Source organism: Rhinolophus sinicus, chromosome 6 (assembly GCF_057876585.1).
Source record: "Rhinolophus sinicus isolate RSI-liver-muscle chromosome 6, RSI-T2T, whole genome shotgun sequence".
NCBI lineage: Eukaryota > Metazoa > Chordata > Mammalia > Chiroptera > Rhinolophidae > Rhinolophus > Rhinolophus sinicus.
In genome coordinates this window covers 54,477,558-54,504,028 of record NC_142506.1, presented here as the reverse complement: position 1 = coordinate 54,504,028, position 26,471 = coordinate 54,477,558, and the positions used below count along the sequence as shown (strand labels likewise).

Sequence of the window (26,471 nt, the reverse complement as noted above, 5' to 3'; positions counted from 1 at the left end):
TATGGATGCTAATATAAATATATGTAGGGGTCAAAAGATGAATGAATGCCTTACAAGTGGATATGCTCTGAGAAATAGCAGGCAGTGTCACTTCAGACAAAATGGAAGCAGGGACTTGAGAAACACAAAGATTATTAACGGCTGTGGGCGATCAGAAAGGGAGGTAAAGAGGGACAGTAAATAATACAGAGGTTCTAGCTGAGGATGGAAACCAAATTTATAGTGGTATCATTCTGTACTAGTGTGCCATTTTAGGACTGGAGCAATGGAGAATGTGGTCGATTAGATGAATGAAAGTTGTGTATTGAGATTAGCCTTTAGGTCTGTGCGTGTGAGTGATTTCTATTACGTGTAGAGTGATAAATTAGTCTGATACTCAGTGTCTTTGTGGTGGGATGATGCTTCTGAAAGGCAGGGTGGGTATGGCCAGATCTCCTTTTGGGGAGAACAGTTGACTGATATCCCCAGCTTCTTCCCCCCTGAATCCATCACTGTGTTTATGCCAACGCTGCACTTCCTGCATGCTGTTCCCAGGCAATGCCTGAGCAGGGTGGAGGTATGAAGGCAGGCCCCTCTAGTGACACAACTCAAGCGGGCAGGTGTGGCTCAATGACTCCTTGGTGGCCTGGCTGAACTGGTCTTGGAATTCTGCTGTGGTCCAGGAGTGGGGACCCAGTCTGCCTTCTCTGTCTCGTTCCACAGTCGGCCCTGCAGTCACAGCCTGAAGCAGGTGATGCCTTCTGCTCCCTTCTCTAGAAACCTTTTACATGTCTAATCTTGTCTTACCATCTGCTTCTCTGCAGACCCAAACTAACACAGGAGTCAAGGGATATGAAAGTGACAGGAAGAAAGTGGCTGAAATAATGAGGCATGTGTTAGAAAGCCAGTTTTGTCATTTGAATTCTGATCTTAAGATACCAGAGATGGTGTTGATTCCTGGTGATGACAGGTCCGTTGATTCCTGGTGATGACAGGTCCTGTTGTCATAGAGAAAGCAGAGTTAACATCTGGAATGAGGGAGACATCATTCTGATAACATTTGAGCCCCTGGCTCCAACCATACCTGCAGCCATATACATGTCCAAAGCCAAACAAATGCCTGAAGCCAGTCAGTTTCCTTTTTTGTTTAAACTAGTTTGGGATGGAATTCTATCACTTTCAACCAAGAGTCCTTATATAAATACTATCAGGTCAGGTACAAGCAAATCAGGATTAAGCACTTACAAAGACATTTTGCCAAAGGAGCTTTTATTGTTGCTAGTGGCTGATGATCAACGATGGTCGTTTAGTCTGTTGGAATCCCCCAAAGCTGATGAGTTTAGCAGCATGTTCAAATGGGAGGACATGACTAGGTATCTCTGGAGAAAAGTTTTCACTAGAAGAGTGAAGTCGCTGCCCATGAAATTAGCTCTAGATAAGATCACGGTGACTAAAGATGGCCAGGACAACTAAGAGCTGGAGTTCTTGCAATAGGAGACTCAATGGTATTTAAGGTTTTTTTTTTTTTTTTTTTTTGTGTGTGTGTGTTTGGACTATTGATAATTTTCCAATAAGAAAATACTGTAGATGTTTTTCTCTAGAATTTATAAGAATGTAGTCAGTATAAATTCAGGAGGTGATTGGGACCACACAGTCATGTTCTATATTGGAAGGGTGAAAAAAAAGTTGGGTGTTTTTGTGGAATATTACCATTTGTTCTCTCATCACTAAATTGTAGAGGGCCATTTAGCGGGTTATTTATCTGGGTCTTGGTGTTGCAAGTGCAAAATGAAAAGGGTTTAACTGGGGCCTTATCTGTGATATTCTATAATTATCTGAAAATACATTATCAAAAGTGTATCTCCTGTAGGGGGCAAATTTTCTCCTTTGCTCATCACATATGGAAAATCTTCTGGAGAATGAAGGCAATATAGAGAAAGCAGAGTTAACATCTGGAATGAGGGAGACATCATTCTGATAACATTTGAGCCCCTGGCTCCAACCATACCTGCAGCCATGTACATGTCCAAAGCCAAACAAATGCCTGAAATCAGTCAATTTCCTTTTTTGTTTAAACTAGTTTGGGATGGAATTCTATCACTTTCAACCAAGAGTCCTAATATAAATACTATCTTAATGGCACTTATCAGTAGCATCCCATTCCTACTTTATTACGGGGACTCCTCTTGAGTCTTAAGTATTAAAAGTTAGCACATTCCTGAAGGATGACTATGGTAGGTGACCTCCAAGCCACAAGCCTGGACCTCTGCATGAATAAAGAAGGAAGCATTGTTTTAGTTCCATACCCTGTCGGTATATTATTTGTATCATTCTAAGGCTGGAAATAGGAATTCTAGTTACCTGAGAAAACTTGTAATAATAGACTTATAAAATAATCCATTAATTCTTGGTTAAATGTTCATTTGGTTTATTAATAAAACTGCTGGGTAATTCTGTATTAAAATATTTATAGCTAGTAATTTATCTCTTGCTAATAAAATAGTGTGTTAAACTTACAATTAGAGTTTATGGGGAATTAAGGTACAACATTCTGTGCTCTTGGTTTTTATCTGCTCATTAAAAGCAAGAATGTAAAAATGATTGAACAAATAAGGTGAGAAAGCACTGATTTGTATGTTTTTAAAATTCAATTTAGATTTTGGTGAAAGCTAATTGTAAAGCCAGTTAGTAAGGATGTTCATTGGAAACATTAACTCTCCAAGACTCGGAGAAAGATGGTCAGTTTCAGGATCTTTCCCAGGATTTCCTTATTATTTATGGTACAGAAAACCTCTACTCAGTACATCATGAACTCTCTTAACATCCTCCAGTTCTCTTTAAAATAAACTTTTTTTACTGTTTTCATACAAAAGAAGCCTCCACGAAATTTTGTTAAGTGCACGACAGGACTGAGAACCTAGGGATTCTGGGCTTCTGTTTCTGTAAAACATCGAAACCATAACGTGGTCCCTCCCAGGCAACTTCAAAAAATTTAAGTAAGAGTAAGCCATTTTTACAGTTTCTGAGTGGTTTTTGTATAGGAAATCTGGAACCTGATGCTTGTGATTTGTCACTTAAGAATTCTGGAAAGCAGAACCAACCATTTTACAATAGTTAAAGGAATCTCTTTTATTAAGGAAAAAACAACCCTTCTGATTCTCATGATAGGGTATTATGAACATTGTATTATTATGCGATTGTTTATTCCATTGGTAGGAGCAGATCCAAGCTTGTGGGCCTAAGGCTAATACAACTTTAGGGAACCCTCTTTTAAAACTGTGGAAACACACACACACACACACACAGTTGACCTTTGAAGAATGCGGGGATTAGGGGTGCCGACACCTCCCCACCCTTCATTAAAAATCTGAATATAACTCTTTTGACTCTATAGTTGGCCCTTCGCATCCGTGGGTTGCCACCAACTGCAGATTGAAAACCGTATTTCTGATCTGCAGTTTGGAATCTGAAAATATTATTTTTTATCTATTTATGTGGTTGGTTGAATCCATGAACACAAAACCTACAGATACAAAGAGCTAACTATTTATTTTTAAAAATCTACATAGAAACATCTTATTTTTTGGTACATTTCAAAATAGCTGCTAGCAACCAGAACTGCCAGAGCTCAAGGCCTCCACAACTCTGCAATGGGTGGGTCTGGCGGGCAGAGCCCAGGTCTGGTACCCTAACTGCAAAAGAGGCTGGAAAATGACGATATTGGTTCTGTCTCTTTAACACGTTGCGTATGGCGGGGTTTAAATCCCTCATAAAAACCCGCTCAGAAAAAACAAAGATTCTCGTGATCCGTACGCAACTTAACACAGACTAAAATAGGGTGATTTAAACAAGATGTCTTTCGTGGAAATATCCAACCAAGTGAACAATCAGAGGTGTCGGGCTCTTCCTTTCTAATTTTCTGGAATATTGCTTTTTTCTTCATTATGGGAGATGGCACACCAGCCCTCCAAGTTCCAACTGGTGGAAGATGAAAAGCATGTATATATAGGCTAAGAGAAAGTTAGACTCAAGGAATGGGACATCCTCCAAGATTTGGGGCAGCTGGCTTTCTGGATTGGGGAGGAGGTACAAGACATACGTTAGGGAACTGGATCGAGTCTGGGTAGCTGGAACCACATCCTAGAATAGGAAAGACTGGATCATCCTATCTCAGTATGGAGTGCAGCTTATTCTCTGCGAACTCTTCTCACCCTCTTTAGTAATTGGGAATATGTATTCTATTGGAGAATTAGCCCCTGGTTCTCTGAAGTCTTTTTTAAATGCTATTTTGTTCAGTAAACAATTTTTGAGCTCCTTGTATGTAATATGCTTAATGCTAAGCACTAGTATGAAATGATTATACTAATAGTGCTGATAGAATGCTGTCTGAAGGCGTTATCCTATACTTAACAGATTTAAAAGTTTAAAAACATAATATCGATTTCTTACATTTCTATGGTGCTTTAAAGATTTTTCAAAATACTTTTGAATCGGACTTAGTCTCATCACTCTTCATTGTAAAGTCTGGCCTTAGGCTTGGAAAAATTACCTAAGGTCACATGGCAGAACTGGGCCTCAAATCCATATCTTTGAAATTCTCATCCACTGCTCATTTCAGTACACCACAGCCACTTCTAGACTACTTCAGGAAGTGTGGAGAGTCTGCCTCTCCAGGTTGTGGGAGTCATGCTATTACAATACTAGCGTATGCCCCCATCGATTACTTACTGATTGCAAAGGTAAAAATGTACCTTTATAATGAGCTCCAGCAGCCACCAGTTTAACTAATGAATGAAATTTAATTTTATTAATAGTGGGATCACCTGACATTATGCACATTCAAATGTCATGTGATGCAATGTGAAATGGTGAACAACATAATTTGTAGTGTTTTTGCAAAAAAAAAAAAAAATCAAGCCTCTAGACCAGTGTCTACTCGTACATGCACACGTACGGAGAGAATGAGCAGAAATGGCAAAATGCTACGAATTGTTTTATCTAGGTTTAGGATATACAGGTGTTCACTGCGTTGTTTTCTCAACTTTCCATTTGCATTGACTCATAATACAATATTGGAGGGGAAAATTACCGCCTCTCCCCGCGAAGTCCCCCTGGACGTCAGCGGCCCAGCGATCCAGGAGGTGTAGGTACCGTCCCACACGCTCCACTCCCGCCCCGCTCGCCTCCGGACCGGGCCTGGGCATGCGCAGAGGGCCCACCGCGTCCGCCCCGCCCCTCGGCGACGTGCGCGCGCAGGGCGCAGGCGCGCGGCTCCTGCTGCCCGCGAGAAGCCAGCCAGCTGCGGGACGCGGTTGGCGTCTGACGTGCGGAGACTGTGAAAAGGATGGAGCCGCTGAAGGTGGAAAAGTTCAGCACCGCCGACCGGGGAAACGGGCTGCGCGCCTTGGCGCCCCTGCGCCCTGGAGAGCTGCTCTTCCGCTCCGATCCCTTGGCGTACACGGTGTGCAAGGGGAGTCGTGGCGTTGTCTGCGACCGCTGCCTTCTCGGGTACGTACGGAGCGCGCTCGCCCACCGGAGTCCTGTCAGCGCGGGGTCCGCGGTACTGGGGGTGTGTGTGTGGGGCGGCCGCCCCGGGACTCCGTCTGGCCGGGGCTGCCCAGGTGCCCAGCCCCGCGCTCTCCTCACGTGCGGCTCCCGGGGGCTCGCGGCGGCTGACAGACTCTGCGCGGCCGCCCCGGGGCTGCCGTGCCGGGGGTCGGGGGTGTCCCAGGCTCAGCCCCTGCAGTTGTGTAGGGCTCTGCTGGACCTGCTAACTCCTGCCCCCCTTGGGCTCCGGTAGGAACTGGGGGCAGCCGGTGGGGAAGGCAGAAGGGGAAGCGTTGGGCCGGGGGTAATCTCGCTGGGGAGCAAAAAGTCCGTGCCCCGTGCGATGATTAGCTTCACCGGTGCGGAAATCACAGCTGGCGGAGGTGGGGGCAGGTGGGAGCAGGGATGGTATAAATCAGGCTCACAGCTTCTGCTCCGCGAGGAAAGGACTGAGCTTGCAGGAGGCGGAAGGATCTGGGTGTGTAGGAGACACTTTCTGTGGTCCAGGTGACACTGTCTGTGTCCGGGTGACACGTTCTGTGTCCAGGTTCCGTTTGACCTGGGGATACGAAGCTGAACGGGACATCCTTGGGATTTCTTAAGGAGCAGTAAGTGAGAAAGATACGAGTAATTGCAAGGTATAGCAGTGCTGAAATAGACATGCAACTCTGTGTGTGGAAGCTTAAGTTACTGAGGTTCCATGGCGCGCTCTGCATTTAATGTCTGTGCAGGCAAGTCTAATTCTTAACCACCTATCTCGAACTGAGAATTCGGGTGCATGTGTTATAAGCCTGAAAGCACTGGGCTAACGCAAAGTGCTATGCAAAAGCAATTTATGGAAAAATGTAATATATATGCACAGTCATAGGATTTGTATTCAAGCAAGAAACGTTATTGAGCTCCTGTTTTTTTTCCGTGACTGCTCTTCCAGACCTATTAGCCTGGGATTTGGGCGAGTGGAGGTGAGGTGGTAAGTTCAAAGCTCAAACCAGTAGCTTGACTGTTAATCGTAATACATCCTTATTAGATTCATAATTGAGGAATTTATTTAATTTTGTATTTTAAAGTTACCAAATAATAATTGTATCTGTTGTTTACTGAAGCAACCATAACAGCAAGAATGGCAGTAAAAAATCTGTTGAGAAGAGAACGCCTTGAAGTTTTTGTAAACTGTGTGGTTGAAAACCATTCAAGACTTGACCTTTTGCTGAAGGCGCCACATTGAAAGCCATAGACCTTTGAGTCTCATTCAAGTAAATTAGAGAAAGCTGGGCTCTTCATCCTGTTAAATCCTTTGGGGGTGTATCTAGAGTTTGAATGTAGTCCAAAGTAGAGATCTTGCTGTTTCTTAAGTCCTGTAATATTAATTGATGGAGAAGATGTGGGTCATCTTGCAGATAAAATCTGACTGCCAAGTGATTTAACAGTTGGAATAGAAAAGTTTTGGAATGACTACACAATGACAAATTATTAATTGAATTATCAGAACTGGACTTGAGTCATATGACGCATGGAATTGTCCAGTTTCCAAAATTGACTACGCAAACCCAGCCCTTTGTGGATGGGATGCTTCTTGATTTACCATGTTATTTCATGACTGCTTTTTAATCACTCATTTTTCTTAGTATCAAGAACTACAGTGACTTAAGGAGAAAAAAAAAATATCATGAAAGACTATTGGGGCATTGTCAGCATTGCTTTAAACTAAAGTATGAAGGAAACCCAACTCTGAAAATGGGTAGGAACCAAGGACAGTTCCACGTCTGGCGCTGCACTTTTGCTGAGGTTGGGACCTGGAGAGGACGTCATTTCTCATGCTGCCCGGTAATACTGGTTACAGCGTGTATCACCAGCACCGTGACGTTGGGCCCTGCCGCTGCTACTCTTGCTGCCACTGCCACCACTTGGGAAACTAGTTATTGCTGGAAAGTTGCTGTCTTACGTGTGCGTCTTTGTAACATTAGCTGGTGATTCAAAGTCCTCAGTAGTGCCCTGGTTTGGTTGAGCTTAGGTAACTGCCTGTACCCTAGCTGCAGGGGGAGTGAGTATTTGGCCTTTTTGGCTTATAAGAGAGGAGGCAGGTTCTAATTCCCACCGATATTCACATAGTGGGGAAATCAGCAAACATATACATAGGGAAAGGGACAGAAGGAAATGCCAAACATCCAAACAAAACAAACTCAAACTACTAAATGGATTTTTCATACTGATTAACACGTGTTTATTAGTACTTTACACAAAAAATATATTTGTACTTCTTTTGCGTTGCTAGGCTATGGCTCCCTTGCGTTGCAGTCATAGATGTTCTGTTGAATACGTCCACTCCATTGGTTGTAGTGTGTCTGAAGTGCCCTGTTGGGAATCACTGCAGTCTGAAAATCGTGTTAGAGAAATCAAGGTTTGGTGCATTGTTTTATGCAGTTTTTTCTACTGCTATTGAAGTCTGTCATTATGGGATACAGTTTCTGTATTCCTTATCACCTTGTAAGTAAAATTTGTGTTTTTTTATCCATCATCAATTGTGAAATCCTTGAGAGGAGATACTACATGTTTTAATTTTTGTAGCCGTGGCACCTCGTAAGCGAGTAGTCTGTAGTGTCAACGTGGCAGAATTGCCCTTTAGCTGTCCTTGCCTTCTGCTGCCTTCCGTTTGAATTAAGAAATGGAATGAAAATATTAGTTTGTAACAAACATAGCGGGGAAGCGGGGAACCAAGTACATACTATTTAAGAACAGGTATTTATTATAATTACTTTATCAGTCTCCAAGTGATTTATTGTCATAAGATTCTACCTGATCTCCTTTGGCTTTGGGCTGGTTTGATTTCTGCTTTAGTTCTTGCATGTTTATTTTTATTAAGGAGAAACTTGAACCTGCTTCGTGGCTTTTTTTGCTTTTTTCCTGTCGTTAAGGATTAGCTTCTTGTTTTTCATGTTGTGAGTGGAGAAGAAAATGAAATATGTAAGTTGGAGAAAGATTACATGACAGTTAAATTATTACCTAAAATAATTTATATTATCCTTTTTCTGCTCTTGCACACATTTTTAGTTTGAAGGAGCTGAAAAGATTGACCGAGGGGTTGTGTTATCTGTTTGCGTTGGTAAGTGTAGCACATACTATTCCATTGAAATGGTTCTGTTTATAGGTGTCCCTACTCCCCGAGGTAGTGACCTAAGTCTGATTCTCTTCTGTCCCTGCCTGGGGCCGAGCAGACAGGAGACACTAACTGTTGAAGTTGTAAGAGGATAATATTTTGGGGAATTTTAAGTTGCTGTATATTATGTTTGTTCTTGGTTTTCTAAACTTCTAAATTGCCTGTAGCTCCCATATCAAGAGCTTCCCCTGGAAAACTCAAATTATAGCTTCTTCTGTAGGGTAAAGAGGACACGTCTTCCATCCTTAAAGCTGCGATTGAGGCTTAGTGCCTCCCTGGAGGAAGGAGGAGGATTTGGAAGTGGAAAGCCCACCTTTTTCAGCTCTGGTGGGTTGTGGGAAGAAGGGGGGCAGAAGTAGGGAAAACAGACTGGGAAATATATGATCTGACCTACCCTGTCTGGGCCAAACTTCTGGGATTGGGGTGAGTGTGTTAAATGGGTTGAGGGGACAGCAAAAGTAGAAGGCCTTCGGTTCTGCTTCTTATTTGGAATCTTGGGCGGTCAGTGCTGGACCAACGTTGGGGTCTGTAGCACAGCAGTAGTAGAAGGAAATGGTAGAAGGATAGATGAGCCTCTGGTAGCAGGGGATTCCGAAATGCTGTCACACCACTGTGAAGCACGTGGAGGAGCTCAGCGGCATGGTGGGACAGCAGGCGTCAGGGCAACAGACTGTGTGACTCCAGACTAAAGGTCAGGGTCATGGATACTAGAGAGAGGAGGCAGCATGCCATCCCAGAAGGTGGGATGGCACCAGTCCAGCCATGGGACCTCATCACCTCCTTGCAGCAAAGACCGGTGAGGATCCATGGACACTCCAAGATCCAAGGTCTTCTTGCCACTGTAAGGGAGAAGGAAGTTGAAGTTGTAGGCAAGGGAGGGTGTAATCATGGACCGTGAGTTCTAGGCTAAGACAGATCATGAAGAGGTGATGGACAGGGAAATGGGGTAGAATCAATGGATTAGAGGACCTGAGGTGGTCAAAGAAATGGTGGCATGATCTAGAATGGGATGGCTTGACATATATATATACTTTAGAAGTGTGTATGTTGGTACAACAAGGTTTAGGGTATGGCAGAAAGTGGCGGAGGTAGGGAATAAGAAAGACTGTTGAAATGATCAGGAAACTGAGGGGCCGAGGTGTTAGATGGATTTTTCTGGATAAGTGACGTGACCAAGAATGTTAGGCATTGGAATGGATGGTTTCAACAAAGGCAGAATTCTCACGTTGGCTTCCCAACCCAAGGTTTAAGGACTGAGTAGAAAGAGCCAACTGGAGACAGGACTCTCTATGGATATGACTTCCATTTTTCTTTTTTAAGCCAGAGTGATAATGCCTGTTCTTTTTGCTTCTCCTTTTTCTTCTGCAAAGAGGTTTGGGAAAGGGTTGTATAGAAAGAGAACTGATCCTGAAAACATTCGGACCATGTCAACACCACAGCAGAGGATGTTGTTCGAGAGGATGGCCTGCTTTGTATGGATCGCATGAGTCGTTCTTTAGAAACCTGGTGCTTATTCAAAGGGCTCAAGAACAGAGCACGCAGGGGACAGGGATGGAGGCTGGCGCCTGGAACTCCTAGGACGGGAGGCTGGGTCACAGGGACTACCTCTGTGGGGCTGGCAATGTGTCAGAGTGCTTGTTTCCCTCAGCTTTGCACACTGACTGTATCGCCAGGCTTTTGAATATTTGCCAATCTGATGATGAGGAGTGGTATGTCAGCTTAGTTTTCATTTGTATTTCAGTTGCTTGATGAATAAAGTTAAACATCTTTTCATATGTTTAAAGGCCATATTCATTTCTTTTTGTGAACTGTCTGTATCTATTTTTGCCCTTTTTTTTTTTCTAAAAGATTTTGGCCTTCCCCCCCTCGCCAAATTTTAAACATTTTGTTGTATATTAGAGACATTAGCCATTTGCATTTGATAAATATTGCAAATATTTTCTCTCAGGTTGTCATTTGTCTTTTTTTTTTTTTTGATGGGCGCAGCTCACACTGGCCCATGTGGGGCTCGAACCGGCAGTCTTGGTGGTGTTAGCACCAAGCTCTCACCAACTGAGTCTTTTAACTTTGCATATGATGGAGTAATTCCTCCATGTTTTCTTCGAGAATTTGAATTCTTTAAATCTGTATGTTTGGCACTCTGATTCGTTTAGAGTATATTCTAATGCATGGCATAAGGAATGGATCTAATTTTATCTATTGTCCCATCACCATTTGTTAAAAAGATTATTTCTGTCCTACTGGTTTGCTCCCGTGATCGTATTCTAGGTCACACACTAGCTGGGTCTAACTGGACTTGCTATTCTATTCCATTGGCCTGTCTATTCGAGCGCCAGTACCACACTGTTTTAATGACAGAGAAATAGAGAATTTAATTACTAGGAATACTCTTACGTCATCTTCAAATATGTAGTTTTGTTTTTTTCTTTTTCCATTTTTATGCCTCTAAGTGGTTTTTTGTAGGCTGATGACTTGGAGGAATGCCTCCAGAACAACGCTAAATAGTAGTGGAGATAGTAGATATTCTTGTCTTGTTCCTGGTCTCTAGGGTTTCCTTATTAAGATGTTAATTTGGAGAGTCATAGGATTGTTTTCCTGGTAGGCTTTTTTTTTTTTTTTTTAAAGATTTTATTGGGGAAGGGGAACAGGACTTTATTGGGGAACAGTGTGTACTTCCAGGACTTTTTTCCAAGTCAAGTTGTCCTTTCAATCTTAGTTGTGGAGGGTGCTGTTCAGCTTCAAGTTGTCCTTTTAGTCTTAGTTGTGGAGGGCGCAGCTCAGCTCCAGGTCCAGTTGCCGTTGCTAGTTGCAGGGGGCACAGCCCACCATCCCTTGTGGGAATTGAAACCGGCAACCTTGTGGTTGAGAGCCCGCGCTCCAACCAACTGAGCCATCCGGGAGCTCAGCGGCAGCTCAGCTCAAGGTGCTGTGTTCAATCTTAGTTGCAGGGGGCGGAGCCCACCATCCCTTGCGGGACTCGAGGAATTGAACTGGCACCCTTGTGGTTGAGAGCCCTTTGGCCCATGTGGGAATAGAACTGGCAGCCTTTGGAGTTAGGAGCACGGAGCTCTAACTGCCTGAGCCACCGGGCCGGCCCTCCCGCTAGGCTTTTTAATATCCCATCATAAATTTACAAGAGACTATAGAACCAAGTTTATACGTCTTATATTTCAGGTTGCTTGCTTAGGTAAAGAAAATCGTTAAAACAAATGTGTTTCCATGTTGTGAAATGTTCATCCGTGCGACTGGATGAGTTAGGGTTTGCTCAGAGAAGCAGAATCACTGAGTGACAAAGGGTAAGGACTCCAGAGATGAGACCTTGCTTAATCATGGGATTTGGTGAAGATGCTGTTGGCTCTGCATCGTGTGGGGGCCTGAAGATACTGCAAGTCAGCAGAGCTGCCAGAACGATAAGCTGACTGTCAAGTGGGGCAAGCGAGAACAAGCTGGAATCCAGCTGGAATCAATAAGGACAATTTGGAACCTGCGTCTGTCTCCCGTCTCGATGGCACTCTTGTCCCCTTTGCCACAGAACTGTTCATGTAATGTGCTCTACAACTTGGAGGAACTTCAGGAAGATACAGCAGGAGCTGGAAGAACAGAGCCTGGCTGCTGCTGCAGGCCAACCGTGACGGTGTCCACAGACCTTCAGAACATAATTGTGGTTGCCTCACCTCTGCCTTCCAAATCTCACAGGTATCATTTGTGGCCAACCTTAACCTAGCATCATACGGAGAGGGAATTCTGGGAAATGTAGTTCCAGCCTGATATGTTGCTCTACTACATAAGCCACCACAGTTCGTCCCTTGTCAACTACATGCAACACATTCAACCATATGTAACTATACATAAGAACAATAGCAAACTCATTCTCCCACCGAGCCTTACAACCAAAAACACACTGACCCTTTCCCGAAAGTGTATACAAAATCTCTTTGTCCATCTTTGGGTGATTTCATTCTAACAGCTGAATCACATGCTCCCTTTCATGTTCCATACCTTTGATATAATCCACTGTCATTGTCCAAGAGCCACCTGTCTTCTGTGTTGGCCAAATAGGCAAGTTAAAAGGGGATATAGGAGGGATAACTACCCCTGCATCAAATCATTGATTGTGGCATGAAGGCCTTCAGAAATGTAGGGTTAGTTTTGGTTTGCTGTTTAGGCGGGTAAAGGCAGTTCTAGTGGCTTCACTTGGACTTTTATACCATAATAGCCATTACTCTGTGGGTAAGGGAACAAGAGAGGGGATTCTGACAGCTGCTGAGCAGGATTTGGGGTGGGTGTGGGGACCTACTGGACCCACGATGAGATGAATCTGAACCCAGACCCCCTCGATCTCCTGACTTCCATAAGCTCCTGTTCCTGAGAGTTTGGAAGACAATGCTATTTTGGTCTTTAGGAATTAACGTCGGTTCAGCACCGATATCCAGTAATTGCCCCCCAAAGTTTGGTTATGTCCTTTATCTACCCCAGTGCAAAGTCATCCGTGTAAATGGCTGTAGGTCTCTTTTGGGAAGCTAGGAGGAAGGTTTATAGTCACATTTGGCTCTGTGGTTTTTCCTCCAGGGGACCTGACTTTCCCTTCATTCAGTAGGCTCTGGATCTGTGAAGTGGCCTAAATGTGGGAATTGGTAGAGAGGCCACAACTCTTGATTTTTTGGTGATTTAAATCATACTTCTGTTTGCCATACTGAGAGCTTTCCCACCAATACTTATCAGGTAAGACTTTAGTAGACGCTCCCCCATTTCAGTTCTAGTGGCACTGTGGTTCATTAGCCACTGTCAGCAATCTCTGCTATTCACACCTGGGTACTATTTGGGCTGCCATTAGGGTCTGCTTCCACCTTGTCTTTGGTGATTAAGTGCTACCACCCGGTCCCTGCATCGTGGGAATCCTTCACCCCCTCACTATATTCATCCCCCACTAAAGGAAAGTCACCACTTTCCTTTGTGGTCTGTGGAGAACAGCCACCACAGAGCACTCAAGAGGGCCGGGGCCCTCTCGTGAATGTCCTTCTCAGCTCGGGGAACAGACGTTTTCTGGATCTTCCCAGGGATGTGGTTAAGGGCGGGTAAACAGTCTTACATATGAAATCCACTCAGCATGCTGACCTCACTGAGCCATCAGATACCTTCTTCCTCAGTATACCCAAGAAGTTCTGATGTTTCAACTTCCTTGAGTGTAGGTCCCCTTTAGGTCCAGCTATCAGTCCACTAACCAAGCAAACTGTTAGGGCTGTTCCCAGCTGCTTGAGCCAACCTGTTGAAACCATAATCCCTGCTTAGTGCACCGATATCAATACATTCAGCTCAATCCAGCATTATCCTCCACCCTAATCCAACACTCCAACACTCTTAGGGTCCTTTTCCATATGTGTTCCCCAAGTTTTGTTTTACTATAAATTGGCGAAATCTTGCAGTTCTTTTGGTGTGTAATGTACCTCCTCATTGGTAGTACTTTTTAGCTTTATCCTTTGGGGCCGCCCAGGACTTGAGTTTGATCACAGATCTAGAAACACTGAGAGGGGGTGAGGGTAGTTCCCAAGAAGGCTCAGTAGTCCTCCATGTATAGGGGAGCCCATTGCAGCTTCTTCAGGCACAGGGAGACCAACCTTTTCAGTGCTTTTACTGGGAAAGGCAGTTCAACAGAATTGAGGAGTTCAGGGTACCCCGTTTCATGAACATCTGCCTAAATGCTGGCACCCCTAATTTAGGGTGCTTCTCCTTACCAGTTTCCTAACTGATGTACGAGTTCCACGTGTGAGTTTGGGAATTCGGCGAATGTCATTCAGTTCTTGTTCCTCTTAAGTGTGGTCTGGGGATCAGCAGTGTCACTTTCAACTGGGAGCTTGTTAGTAATGCAGAGTTTTCTGTTGCACCCCAGACTTACTGAATCAGAATGTACATTTCCTGTGTATGGTTTCAAGATAGTTGCATAACTTGTGTTTATGTTAAACCAATTTCTGTAAGAACTTTTAAACTTCAAGTTCTCAGTAGCCCAGTTATTTGATAAGTTTCCTTTGAGATTCTTCTGGGGGACTCTATGATTTTATTTTACATTTAATTCTATATATGCGACATCTACAGTTTTTGCAGATCAGATTTTACATGATTTCCCGTTTGCAGTGTGGGAGTTCCCCATGAAGTCTTAATTATTAATATGGTAGATATGAAGCTCCCTCTGGTGGGCAATGGGGTGAAAAGCTCTTTCAGAATAGTCACTTGGTTTTTAGCTATTAAAACTTAATACCCTTGGGTGAACCTCCTTCCCAAACATTTATCACAACTTTTGCTTTGAATGCCACCAATAAAGACAAACTAGCCAAATTTTTTCATAAACATCTATATAAAACTCACCGTAATGAAAGAATACTGTTTACATTGATATGGTAACAGTGCCTTATTAATAATGACTGTGTTATTCATACTAAGAATCAAAACTCATGTCTGAAACTGGTAGTCACATTGGAATTTGTGACGATCTGGGGGAGAAATTGTGCCTGTTCATCTACTTATCATGGTATTTATTATTGTGGAAGATTTTGTGCAAATGATTCCCCCCCTTCTCCCCTAGTTTTTGCTATAATAATTGGTAGGATGGAAATGATAAATGTGACTGTGTGGAGTAATCTTATTTTTTTTATCTCATTCTAATCTTAGAATTCATATGGTTGCTCTCCAGCAACACAGTTATATTTCTGAACAGTTCCTGAAAAGGCTCATAACCTATGTGATAAAAACCTTAGTGGTTTTATTTTGAAAGTAAAAATCAACAACTAAAGCCATTATTTTACTTGTTTAAACATAGTAAAGTCAAGAAACTTTCCTTTTTACACTTAACTTGTTGCCAGAGTACTGTTTTAACATGGCCTATTCATGTTTAATTTTAAGCATTTAAGAGATTTATAATTCTAAGTTGATACTGATTTTTTTAATTCATTATTTGCTTGAGAATTAATGTCAGGAAGTCCTCTGTTCTTGTTGTTAGACTTTGAGGCAAAAATAAAAAGAGAAACCACATAAGGAGGAAAAGATAGATTGATAAATTGGCAGTTTTAACTTCATAAAAGTTAAAAACATCTGTGTGTCAGAGAACTGTGTTATAAGGGAAAAGCCATGAAACTGAGGAAAATATTTGCAACATAAAGCACATATCTTTAATATACACAAATCATTCATAAATTAATAAGAGAAAGCAACTTACCTGTTTCCTGGGGCATTTTTTTTCTCTTTGTCTCTGCTTCTGAACAGTCCTGATCTTTAGATTTCTCGGTGAGAAATTCTCTCTTGATTCGTTGGTTCTCAGCATTGGCTACACATTGGAAGCATCTGGGCAGCTTTAAAAAATACTCATGGGTCCCACCCCAGAGATTCTTATTTAATTGGTTTAGAGTGTGGCTCGAGCATGGCAATTTTAAAAGCTCCCCAGGTTATTGCAACGTGCAGTCTGGCTTTACAACTACTGTCTCTCTTTTTCATTGTAAGTGACTCCCCTCTTTGCATATTTATATTCAAGGATTAAGGTGAAATTGCCACAGTTGGGTTCAGTCAAGCTACTTATGAGAGCCATAAATAATTCTGCAAGTTGAATTTCAAACTGGGCATTTATATTAGCATGTTCTGTTCACATTTTAATTTTTGTCATACATAGGACAAGCATGTATTAAACTGAATTATTAATTTGAACGTTGTGATGTTTCGCACAAATGAATTTGATGAGTATATTAAAATTTAATTGTTAGCATTTTTCCGCTACTGTGTTTACTTCTTGTTCGGAAGATGTTAATTAGAAAGATTTATGTTGTACAGGTGATCAGGGAAAGAGTGCTTGGTTATTTAGGTAACAGTTTCTCCAGGCAGTTTATTTTTTTATTTTTTGACTGTATAATATTAGATACTCAGTTTAAATGCTGAAAACTTAAGCCTCTTATGAAAGGCTTTCTTAAAGTCTATGAATCATTGGTTTTTATTCGTATAAATTTGCCTGTAGAATTTTGAAAATATTCTGATGTCTGGGTCACATCCTTAAAGATCCTTTTAAAGCTCCACGGTTAATACTGATACATAGCTTGAGTTGAGAATCTTTTGGGGCGGGGGAAGACAAAACAGGATACTAGTAAAAAGAAGTGGCATAGATAATAATTATGGAGGAATAACTAACAGGGAAATGCATGTAGACCATTTTGACTGCATCAGAGTGTTGTTTGTGTAGGAGGTTACGGGGGGGGATAAGATTGGAATAGATTCTGGAATACAGAAGGCCTTGGCAGTCAGGCTCAAGAATTTGAACTAGACTTTGTGGGTATTGAGGAGCCCATAAATAATTTTGACTACCAGTATGAAATGCAAACATTTTCTGATGCACAAAAATACTGATTTAGGTGAATTTTGTCATTGGGGAGAGATGTGGGAAAACGAGAAGAGGATTCCACTTAAGAGAAAATTTGCTTTACTCTGAGTGTGAAGTAATGAAGGCCTGAGTTGGGAGGTGGTGGAGGGCCTAGATGTAAAACAAGTCCTTTTGAGAGAAGAATTGACCTTGTCATTTGCTGACTTGATTATACGGCGAGGAAGGAGTGAAGGGTGAGTGCAGTTTGTTGGGATAATGGTAATAGGACTGCTCATTGAAGTCGGTGGGGGTGAGATCACCAGCTAATAACTTATGCAGCAAAAGACAGTGCAGCTAAGGACCGAGCTTAAGAAAAACTACTTCTCAGGATTGGGAGACAAGAGAAGGCTTTTAAATAACTTAGTAATTCCCCCTTTTTTTGGCCTACGTTTCACTGTCGAGGTGAATAGGTAAGTAATTCAGACCCTGAGCCTCAATTTTACCTTTTTTGAAGTGAAGACATGGAATGATTTCTGATATCCTTTTGAAACTTTCTACAAATCTTGAAATCATTTTTGTATTTTCTGCCACTCTTTTCTTGTAATGGTTTTATTGACATAGAATTTGTATATAGTCAGTGCCGCGTAACGCCAGTTTGGAGTTTTGGTCAGCGATGGGCCACACACAGCGGTGGTCCCATAAGGTTATAATAGAGCGGAAAGATTCTACTGCCTCATGTCCTCGTAGCCGGCAGAATGTCACGCATTAGTCACGTGTCTGTGGTGAGGCTGCTGTAAACAGACCCACTGAGCTGCCAGTCGTGTAAATGGACACCACATGCGATTTTGTACAGTCCATATACTTGATCATGATACTAAATGGCTACGTAACTGGTTTATGGATTTACCATACTTTTTGTTGTTGTTTTAGCATATACTCTTTCTGCTTATAAAATAAAAAAGTTTGCTGTAAACAGTCCGCCGTGTGATGCTGACAGCAGCCTCATATACCTCGTGTTTACTGTGTCTCCTGATGGCATCATTTTCTCTTGTGCTTGGTTTAATCTCGTGTTGTTCTGCAGTAACATGCTGTACAGGCTTGTCGCCTAGAGTTAATAGACTAGGTGTGGGTGGCTGTGTCACCTAGGCTTGTGTAAGTGCACACTGGGATGTTTGCACAACAATGAAATCGCCTGTTGATGCATTTCTCAGTCACGTGCCACATGACTGTACTGTACCATTCATCTATTTAAAGTAATACGAAGTAACAACATTTATCATTTTATCCATTTTGAAGTGTTTAATTCAGTGGCATTAAATACACTGAAAATGTTATGCAAATAGTACCACAACCAATTTTAGAACATTTTTATCATCCCTCAGAAAACCCCTATACCTTAAGCCTATCTTCTACTCTAACTAGAAGAAAACCTTAGGGTTAAACCCTTGAATTTAGGCTGTTTATCACCTGCTGTATAACCAAATGACTTCACACCCACCTAGAAATCACTTCCAGTTCAAATCGGCTCCTTGCCACCCTGACCCACTAGATGGCAGTGTGGGAACACCAGGTAGGAAAGTGACTTGGAGGAATCCACCTCTATTTGTACTCAATTCCAGCAGGCTGTACACCATGACATCTACTTGTAGCAGTAAATGTAGTGGTTATGAAGGCAGCCTCTGAGGACTGAGCGTCTCCTCTTGAAGATTTTGCTAATGCAGAATATTGTATTTACAATGGTCAACTCCTGGGCTTGTTTCCTTATTCATAAAATAAGGGTACTGGGTACCTCACGTGATCTTCGTGAGGATTCAATGAAAGAACACACATGAGAGTGGCTAGTCTAGTGCCTGAAATACTGCATTGTTTCTCAAAGCATGATCACCCTGTTAAAATTAGCTGGGGGTGGGGCTTACACATCTGTTGGCCTGGGCCTCTCAGAATATCTACTATTTTAAGCACAGGAATCTACATTCTTACCAAACTATCTGGGTGGTGCTGGCACCTACCAAATTTTGACACCTGCTTACCTATAGGACAGAGACATATTCCATTTGGAATCTAGTCTTTGCCTACTTTTTGGTGTTATTGGCACTACAGTTTGAGACCACTAGGGCCAAATAATTACAACTTGAATGTGAATAGTATAGCAGTTCTTAGTAGCAGGCTAATTAAAGCTTTACTATTTTTTCTGAACTTAGCTCATTCTTTTTCTTAGCCACCTTCACTTTCTTCTGTCTTGACTTTGCTTTTTGACTGATTTTCCTGAAGTTGACCTTTTTATATCAAAGATCTATAATAAGATCTTTCCTTTGTTGGATTTAGTTAAGATGTACAGCTCAAGCTGGCAGATGATTTTAGAAGTCTATCTTAAAATGCCCAGACTTATTTTGAATGAAGTTATTCATGTAATAACTGTCTTTAATCATTAATTATAAGTCACAGGTCAAATAAATTGATTTAATTATAATTTGGAGCCCAACCCTTCATGAGCAGGATTTAATGAGCAGTGCACTTGTGGAAGATTGATTTATTGAGAGGTCAAATAATTCTTGTAGCTACTGTGCATAGGAAATGGTAAAAAATGAGTAAGTGGAGCCTAAGTTAGAAACTGAGCATGATTTTCTAACAGCAGCCTGCTATCTCCTGTAACTGCTTTTTTGTATTTGGATCCATCTCCTGTTTTTTTCCTTTTTCTGTCTATAGATGAACAAATTATTCTGTTATTTCTGTTTAGAGTGGTGCTCTCTCCTCCATGCGCTCATAACATATATCATTTATCCCTTGTACTACATCGTATTTTAATTAATTATTTGAACCAATATTAAATAATTTTCCATCTCCACAGGAGGCTCTGGGTGCAGGAACGGTGTCTTGTAGGGTATAAACCAATATACACCCGTTTTGAGTTTTCTTCCTTATGTCATTTAAATCCCTCAGTATAGTTTTTAGCCATATTTTCTTCATTTTTCTTTTGGTACAGGTAGATGATTTAATTTATTTTGTTATCTTGGAGACCGATTCTCTGCCTTCCTACACGTCTAGTAGCCCTTCTTTGAAAACAGTATTACACTCCTCTAAATCTAGTCTCCTTTCTTTAAATGTTATAGTTTGGCGAACTGCAACATTGCTTTGTTTCTAAGGCCTTGATCACTGATAAGAATGAGGATTGTGTGCCATTACATTTTTTTGTGGTGGGAGATTACTTTTTAAAGATTCCTTTTACTTCGTATATATCTAGTCATCTGTTTGTCTACATGGTGTAGTGGAAAAATAGCTCTGTCCTTGGACAAGAAGAGTTAGGTTTGTGTCCTTGTTGCATTATTTGCCAGATTTGTGACCTTTCATTTTCCTCATCTATAAAATGGGGATGACAGTTGCTACATGTATCCATGGGATTGTAGTGAAGAACAAATTAGTCAATATGCTGAAGCCTTACATGAATGGGATGTATTATCATAATCATCAACCTCATCCCTGAAATAAAATATTTAGAAATGAAAGACCAATTAATGAAAGTTGGAGTTGGGTTTTGATTTTTCTCTTTTTGGCTGAAATATTTAGAAGTTAGTATCGTTACCTGTAGATGAATATCACCCATAATATCTTCTGGGTAATGAATCTGCTATTCCCTATTCTAGAGGAATTTCAACCCATTAAAACTTATGTCATATCTGTTAAGGAGCTTTGTTGTCTGGTTATGCCATTTACTATTTGTATGAACCTGGAAAATTACTAGCTGAACCTAGTTTCTTCATTGATAAGATGTGGATAATAATAATAATAATAATAATAATAATACACCTACCTTCCTGGGTTCTGAAAGGAATAAACGAGAACATGTATGACACAGTCTCCAGCAGCCAGTGCAATGCCTGGAGTAGTGTTTGTTGCTATAAGTAAGCAGTAATGATAATAGTGGTCAGTACGGAAGACGAGAGTTAACACTTATGGAATACTCGCTATGTGTCAGGAACAATGGAAAGGGCTTGAATGTGCAGTATTTCATATCATCTTCCAAAACCTCGTGAAGTCTCTACAGGTATTCTTATTCTTCCCATTTTATAGTTAATGAAACTGAAATTCAGATAAGTTATAACTTGCCCAAGCTTTATTATAGTTAATGCTACCTGAATTCAGAGCCCACTGTCTTTATTACTAATTAACTCTTTCTTACTAATTAATTTTTCATTCCTGTTGGAAACTTATCAGATGTTAACAGTAATTATACATATTGTGCTACAGTAAAGTTGATAATAAAATGACATCTCTTTCAGATTAGAAAATATGTTGAGACAAGATTAAATAGATATAACCCTCTGGTAATATGTAGCTAGTCCAATAATTGAGAGATTTGGGTTGAAGTTATATATATTTTTGTTCTTCAGTATCTTTAAAACATTTTTGTGAATGGGCATCTGTTAAAAGTGTGAAAAAACAATGGTAGACTTACTAAAATATGAAACATTTGAAATTAACCATAAAACTACTTGGACTGTGTTGAGATTTTCTTTCCTTTAATGAGAAAGGCCCAAAACAGCAGAGAGGAAGAAAGGCGGAGAGAGACAGAGAGAGAGGTACCGATTGCTAAGTTTTCTGTGAATGCTTATTGCCTTTTTCCCCCCCACGTGGTGCCATCTTAGTCGCTCCATGCCCTGGTAAGAAGCTGATGTGAGAGTCCCAGTTGTATGAGAGAACACAATTACAGAATTACGCAATCCTTTCTCCTAAGTGGTCCCGCAAGCCTTTGGGTCAGCAGTAGAGGTGACTTAGTGACTGCTCTCCCAAAGAAGTTCTCTGGTTTCATTTTTAGAGAAAGAATTCTTTGTATTTGCATACAACGGTGCTTTGGTAAATGTGTATTTAAGAAGAAGAAGAATAGGGTACCTTTGGGGGCTCTGGTAAGTATTTTGATGTGAGTCTGAAAACGTATTTTCATGCTGTGAATGATAACTTGGGATACACGGGTTCTCTGGGTGTCTTAATGGCTGTTCTTTCATTGCCATTTTAGTATGAGTCATTAGGTAATGCTCTGTAATGTTTTGCTTGAATTAATGTGAATGTTTTATGAGAATACCAGATTTCAAGGACTTATCAACAGCTTAATTCTTAGTTTAATGTTAAAGCACATCAACTGAGGTACACATATCATCAAGAGGGAAATCCACCCTTAATTGCCTTAACTTTGGTAACTTAAAAAGGAACATTAAAAAAAAAAGTCATTTGGATGCAGTAGAAAATCAGTTCTGTTGCTCTGGACAGTAAATCCTTTCTAAGTGTGCAACTGGGTTGTGTTTAGGTTCAAGAGCGGGGCAATGAGATCAACCTGGTAGTAGTAATAGAACATGTGGCCTAAGTCAGAAGAAACCTGAAATTTGGGATGACGGGTTCATCCCTTGGGGAAATCTACTTATAACCATAAACTCTTGGGAATCTTAGAAGTTCCCTGGTCCATACCTGCTTGTGGTGCACTGTGCGCTTCTCTTTGTCCCTGTCCCTGGCTATTTCCCCTACTGGGACGTAGATAGCTTTGATTTCCCTGCACTTGAATTTGGATCAATACTTGTTTCTCACTGTATCCTAAGTTGTTGTGTTTATAAAATATATGGGACGTGTTACTTTAATTTTATTGGCTAAAGTTATGTGTCCATCAGTGCAGAGTTGGCCACTTCTTTGGAGAAAAGTGCTGTACTTAGACTGAGTAGCTGTTTATCCCCTGATTTGCGAGAGGATGGGCTCTTGTGCCTCTGAGTGAGAGTTGTGGAGAGCCCATCATGGCTGCTAATCTGAGGGTGGGGAGACGGCTTGTACTTGGCCTGCTCTGGGCCAGATAAGGGGATGGGGTGGCTTCCATTGGCCATTGTAGCTGTGAAAAAAATCTGAGGGATAAAATACCAGCTTGTACCACTTCAATGCTTATATATGTGATGGATATAGGCGGTCAGACAATTAAGTTTGTGAACTTGTTGCAATGATGTCACTAACCTTTTTTGATATCTGCGGGATTATTCATTGTGAATTTGTCTCAACTGGACAAACAGTTAACCAAGTTTACTATTTGGAAATGCTGAAAAGGCTGCATGAAAAAGTTAGACGACCTGAACTTTTCACCAATAACTCATCACGATAATGCACCAGTTCACACTTCCTGTCTGTGAGGGAGTTTTTAGCCAGTAAACAAAGAACTGTATTGGAACACCCTCCCTACTCACCTGATCTGGCCCCCAGTGACTTCTTTCTTTACCCGAAGACAAAGGAAATATTGAAGACATTTTGATGACATTCAGGACATCTAGGGTAATACGACGACAGCTCTGATGGCCATTCCAGAAAAAGAGTTCCAAAATTGCTTTAAAGCGTGGACTAGGCACTGGCATTGCTGCATAGCTTCCTAGGGGAGTACTTGGAAGGTGACCATAGTGATATTCAGGAAGGAGGTATGTAGCACTTTTTCTCGGATGAGCTCATGAACTTAATTGTCAGACCTCGTAGATACAGGCTGAGTCCATTTATAAAGTGTGATAAGAAGCATCTAATATGCATATGTAACATTAAGGATTGGATCAGTGAGGAGACTGCCATGGCTTTACACACAACACCCTTGAGTGGGCCCATCAGTGTAAAGAGTAAATGCCCTGGCCTGACCCAGAACGTCATAGCACCTCTCATGGCAAACTGAGAATCACTGTGACGATAGAAGTTTTGGAAGTTTTTGAGCTCCTCAGAAAGAGGATAGTATATTGACCTGAAGGCATTTGGAAGAGATTTATTAAATCCGTAATCTATCTGTAGCACTATTTTTCTGTTGGTTATTTAAAAAATTGAGATCTAAAGAGATCTTAAAAAAAAGATTACATGGATTGCATTAGGATTTGCTTTCATTTTATCAGAAAGGCCTAAGTTAGCCGAGTGGAAGGGGACAGTGGAAGATTACTACATATGTTTTCTGTGAATGCTCATGCTAGTAAAATTGAATTTTGCTGTGTAGTGCCACCCTGTAAGAGCTGATGTGAGAACCACAGTTGTGTCAGAGAACATAAATACCTACATCCCCGCCCGCCTTTTTCCTCTTAGACTAGGAACTAATAGGTACGTGTGATTAGTTTTAACTTGCTAAGGTTTTTGAAACATTTTAATACAGTAAAAGATGTGTTGATAATTGTTGAAGCTGGGTGATGTGTACATGAGGGTGCATTATGCTTCTTTGTATGTTGTAATGTTTTATTGTACAGAATGTTCAACTAAAAATACTTTAAACACATGTGACAGAAAATCTAACATGGAGTCCCAGGAGCTAGACTTTTCTTGTTAAAAATAAGAGACTTGAACTTTCAGCCATGCTTACAAATGTATATGCTGAAGAAGGCCGAATCCAAACAAGGGTCGTGGGGGAGGGGATAGTTTCTGACCCACCTGACACTAAACAATTTATTCAACATTTATTGCAGACCTTCTACATGCCACGTACTGAGGACATAGCAGGAAACCAAATGGAAAATCCCTGCTTTGTTCTTGACACATGCCGAGCACGTGCCATGCATTTTTATACCTAACCCACTGTGCCGACCACAGTGTCAGATGGAAAGGTGCTCCTTCAGTAAAAGTGTGTTAAATGAATAATAGCCTTGTAAAGTAAGTGCTGTTTTTATCTCCATATGACAGTTGAGGTGATGGAGGCTTGAAGAGGTTTCTTGACCAAAGTTACACAGCTGTAAGTGACAGAGCTGGACATTTGCATTCAGGTTGTTGTGGTCTCAAGCCCCAGGTAGGAACCATGACCCTGGACCGCCTTCAGGATAGGGGACAGGTGTGTACTTGCATGTGCATGGACACTTACACTGACACTTGTGTACACAGTATTCTTTGTATTTAGCTATGTTTTTCTCGTAGTCGGTCTTCGATAGATGTTTGTTAGAATGAACAACGGAGTGAAAAACTGGGAGGGTCAGTAGCTAATTTTCTCAATTGTCCTTAGCTACACGTATATGTATTAAGATACTCGAGATTGAGCTGTACATTTTTTTCTGCAGCTACTCGATATTTAGTAATTGGGTTGTCTTAGTACCAGTAGTGTAGATGTAGGTGGCTTTTGTGCTACAGTGCAGGTATAGGCTTTTTAAAATTAAAGATCCATTCTTAGTGTGTGAGAAATACTTATCTCGGTTAAGCAATCAATAACTCCACATTAGAAATGCAATACTCTGTGGGTCAGAGGAGAAATCCTGGGCTTTGGAGTCAAACAGAGTCGGACATATTGTAGCTTTTTCAGTTATTATGCGTCCTTCAACAAGCTGCATACATTCCAGGGGCTTGAATTTTCTCCTTTATATAAAGAGTGCTGTAATAGCCATTGTGATAATAACTATGCAGTTGAGCGTTCAGTATACGCGCAACGAAGAATCGTAAGTTCAGAGAAACTTGCCTGTCGGTTATTCAGTCTCTAAGGTTGAATGTAAACCCAGAATGTAAACCCACGTCTGCCTTATTGCCACGCTTGGGCTTACTTTTTGGTAGGTATGCCATAAATAAATAGTTCCCATCTACCCTGTTTTCAAGTAGTTTGTACAGGTTTCAAAAAGAGAAGGTATTCTTTTTCAAATATATTCACGTTAAGGGGTGATTTTAGAATATGGGATTTTTAAAAAGTATGGTACCTGTTGGATAAAGCTATTACAATTAATTTGGCCAATAAGACCAAATTTTAATTTCCAAATCTAATAAATTCCTTGATTGCATTTATTCAGCGATCACATAAGGAGGAAAAATAGAATGCATGAACAAACAAAACTGACTAGTCCTTAAAAGAGACTCTACAAGATCACTTTTACAAACAGATGGATTTTGAGAAAGAGAATGAGATTTAAGTACATTAGGAAGTAACCATATTTTAATGTTGCTCTAGATTCAAACAAGCAAATGGATTTCAGCTCACGTCAGAGATGTCTTTAAATGCAAGGGCCCAAAGCATGTTGTTTTTTAATAGAGAAGCATAACTAGTTGGAACAATTTCTTTGTGTAATCCCTCCTTTAAAAACTCGCTGAGCTGGAGTAATCCAGAGACAAGCTTTCTTTTGTAGCTTTTTGTGGCATATTTGAGAATTGAATAGTCAAAGAGTTTTGTGTCTTAATGATGTGTCTGTTTTTACATGTAATGTTCAGTCAGATGCCAAGTTGAAAAGCCTGTCTGCTCCCCCCACCCCCAAGAAAAAGGAGTTGTTTTTTTTCTGTATATTTGCATGGGTATAGGGAGAAATAGGTCCTGAGAGTAGAAGAAAGGACGATGCACAAATCAGGTTTATTTTAGGTGGATCTTGAATTTCATTGCAAATTGACAGTCTAAACATAGAATGAAAACAGCACCTTGGTCCTACAGTACGTGAATTTAGACTTGAATTTGGGACATAAATGCCTTTTCGCTTTGGTCACTAGGTCCTTAGTTAAATACCACCCTCTTTTAGT

At 41.1% G+C, this 26,471-nt stretch overlaps 1 protein-coding gene across 1 annotated transcript in view; it reads left to right on the top strand.

Moving 5' to 3' along the window:
* Positions 1-5,226: 5,226 nt before the first annotated feature.
* The window catches only part of SMYD3 (SET and MYND domain containing 3), a 555,557-nt gene continuing 534,312 nt past the window's right edge, over positions 5,227-26,471 (top strand). The window contains exon 1 of the mRNA XM_019730893.3: positions 5,227-5,487. Within this exon, the coding sequence (XP_019586452.1) occupies positions 5,324-5,487 (164 nt within the window). The 5' untranslated portion in view covers positions 5,227-5,323. The remainder of the gene's footprint in view (positions 5,488-26,471) is intronic.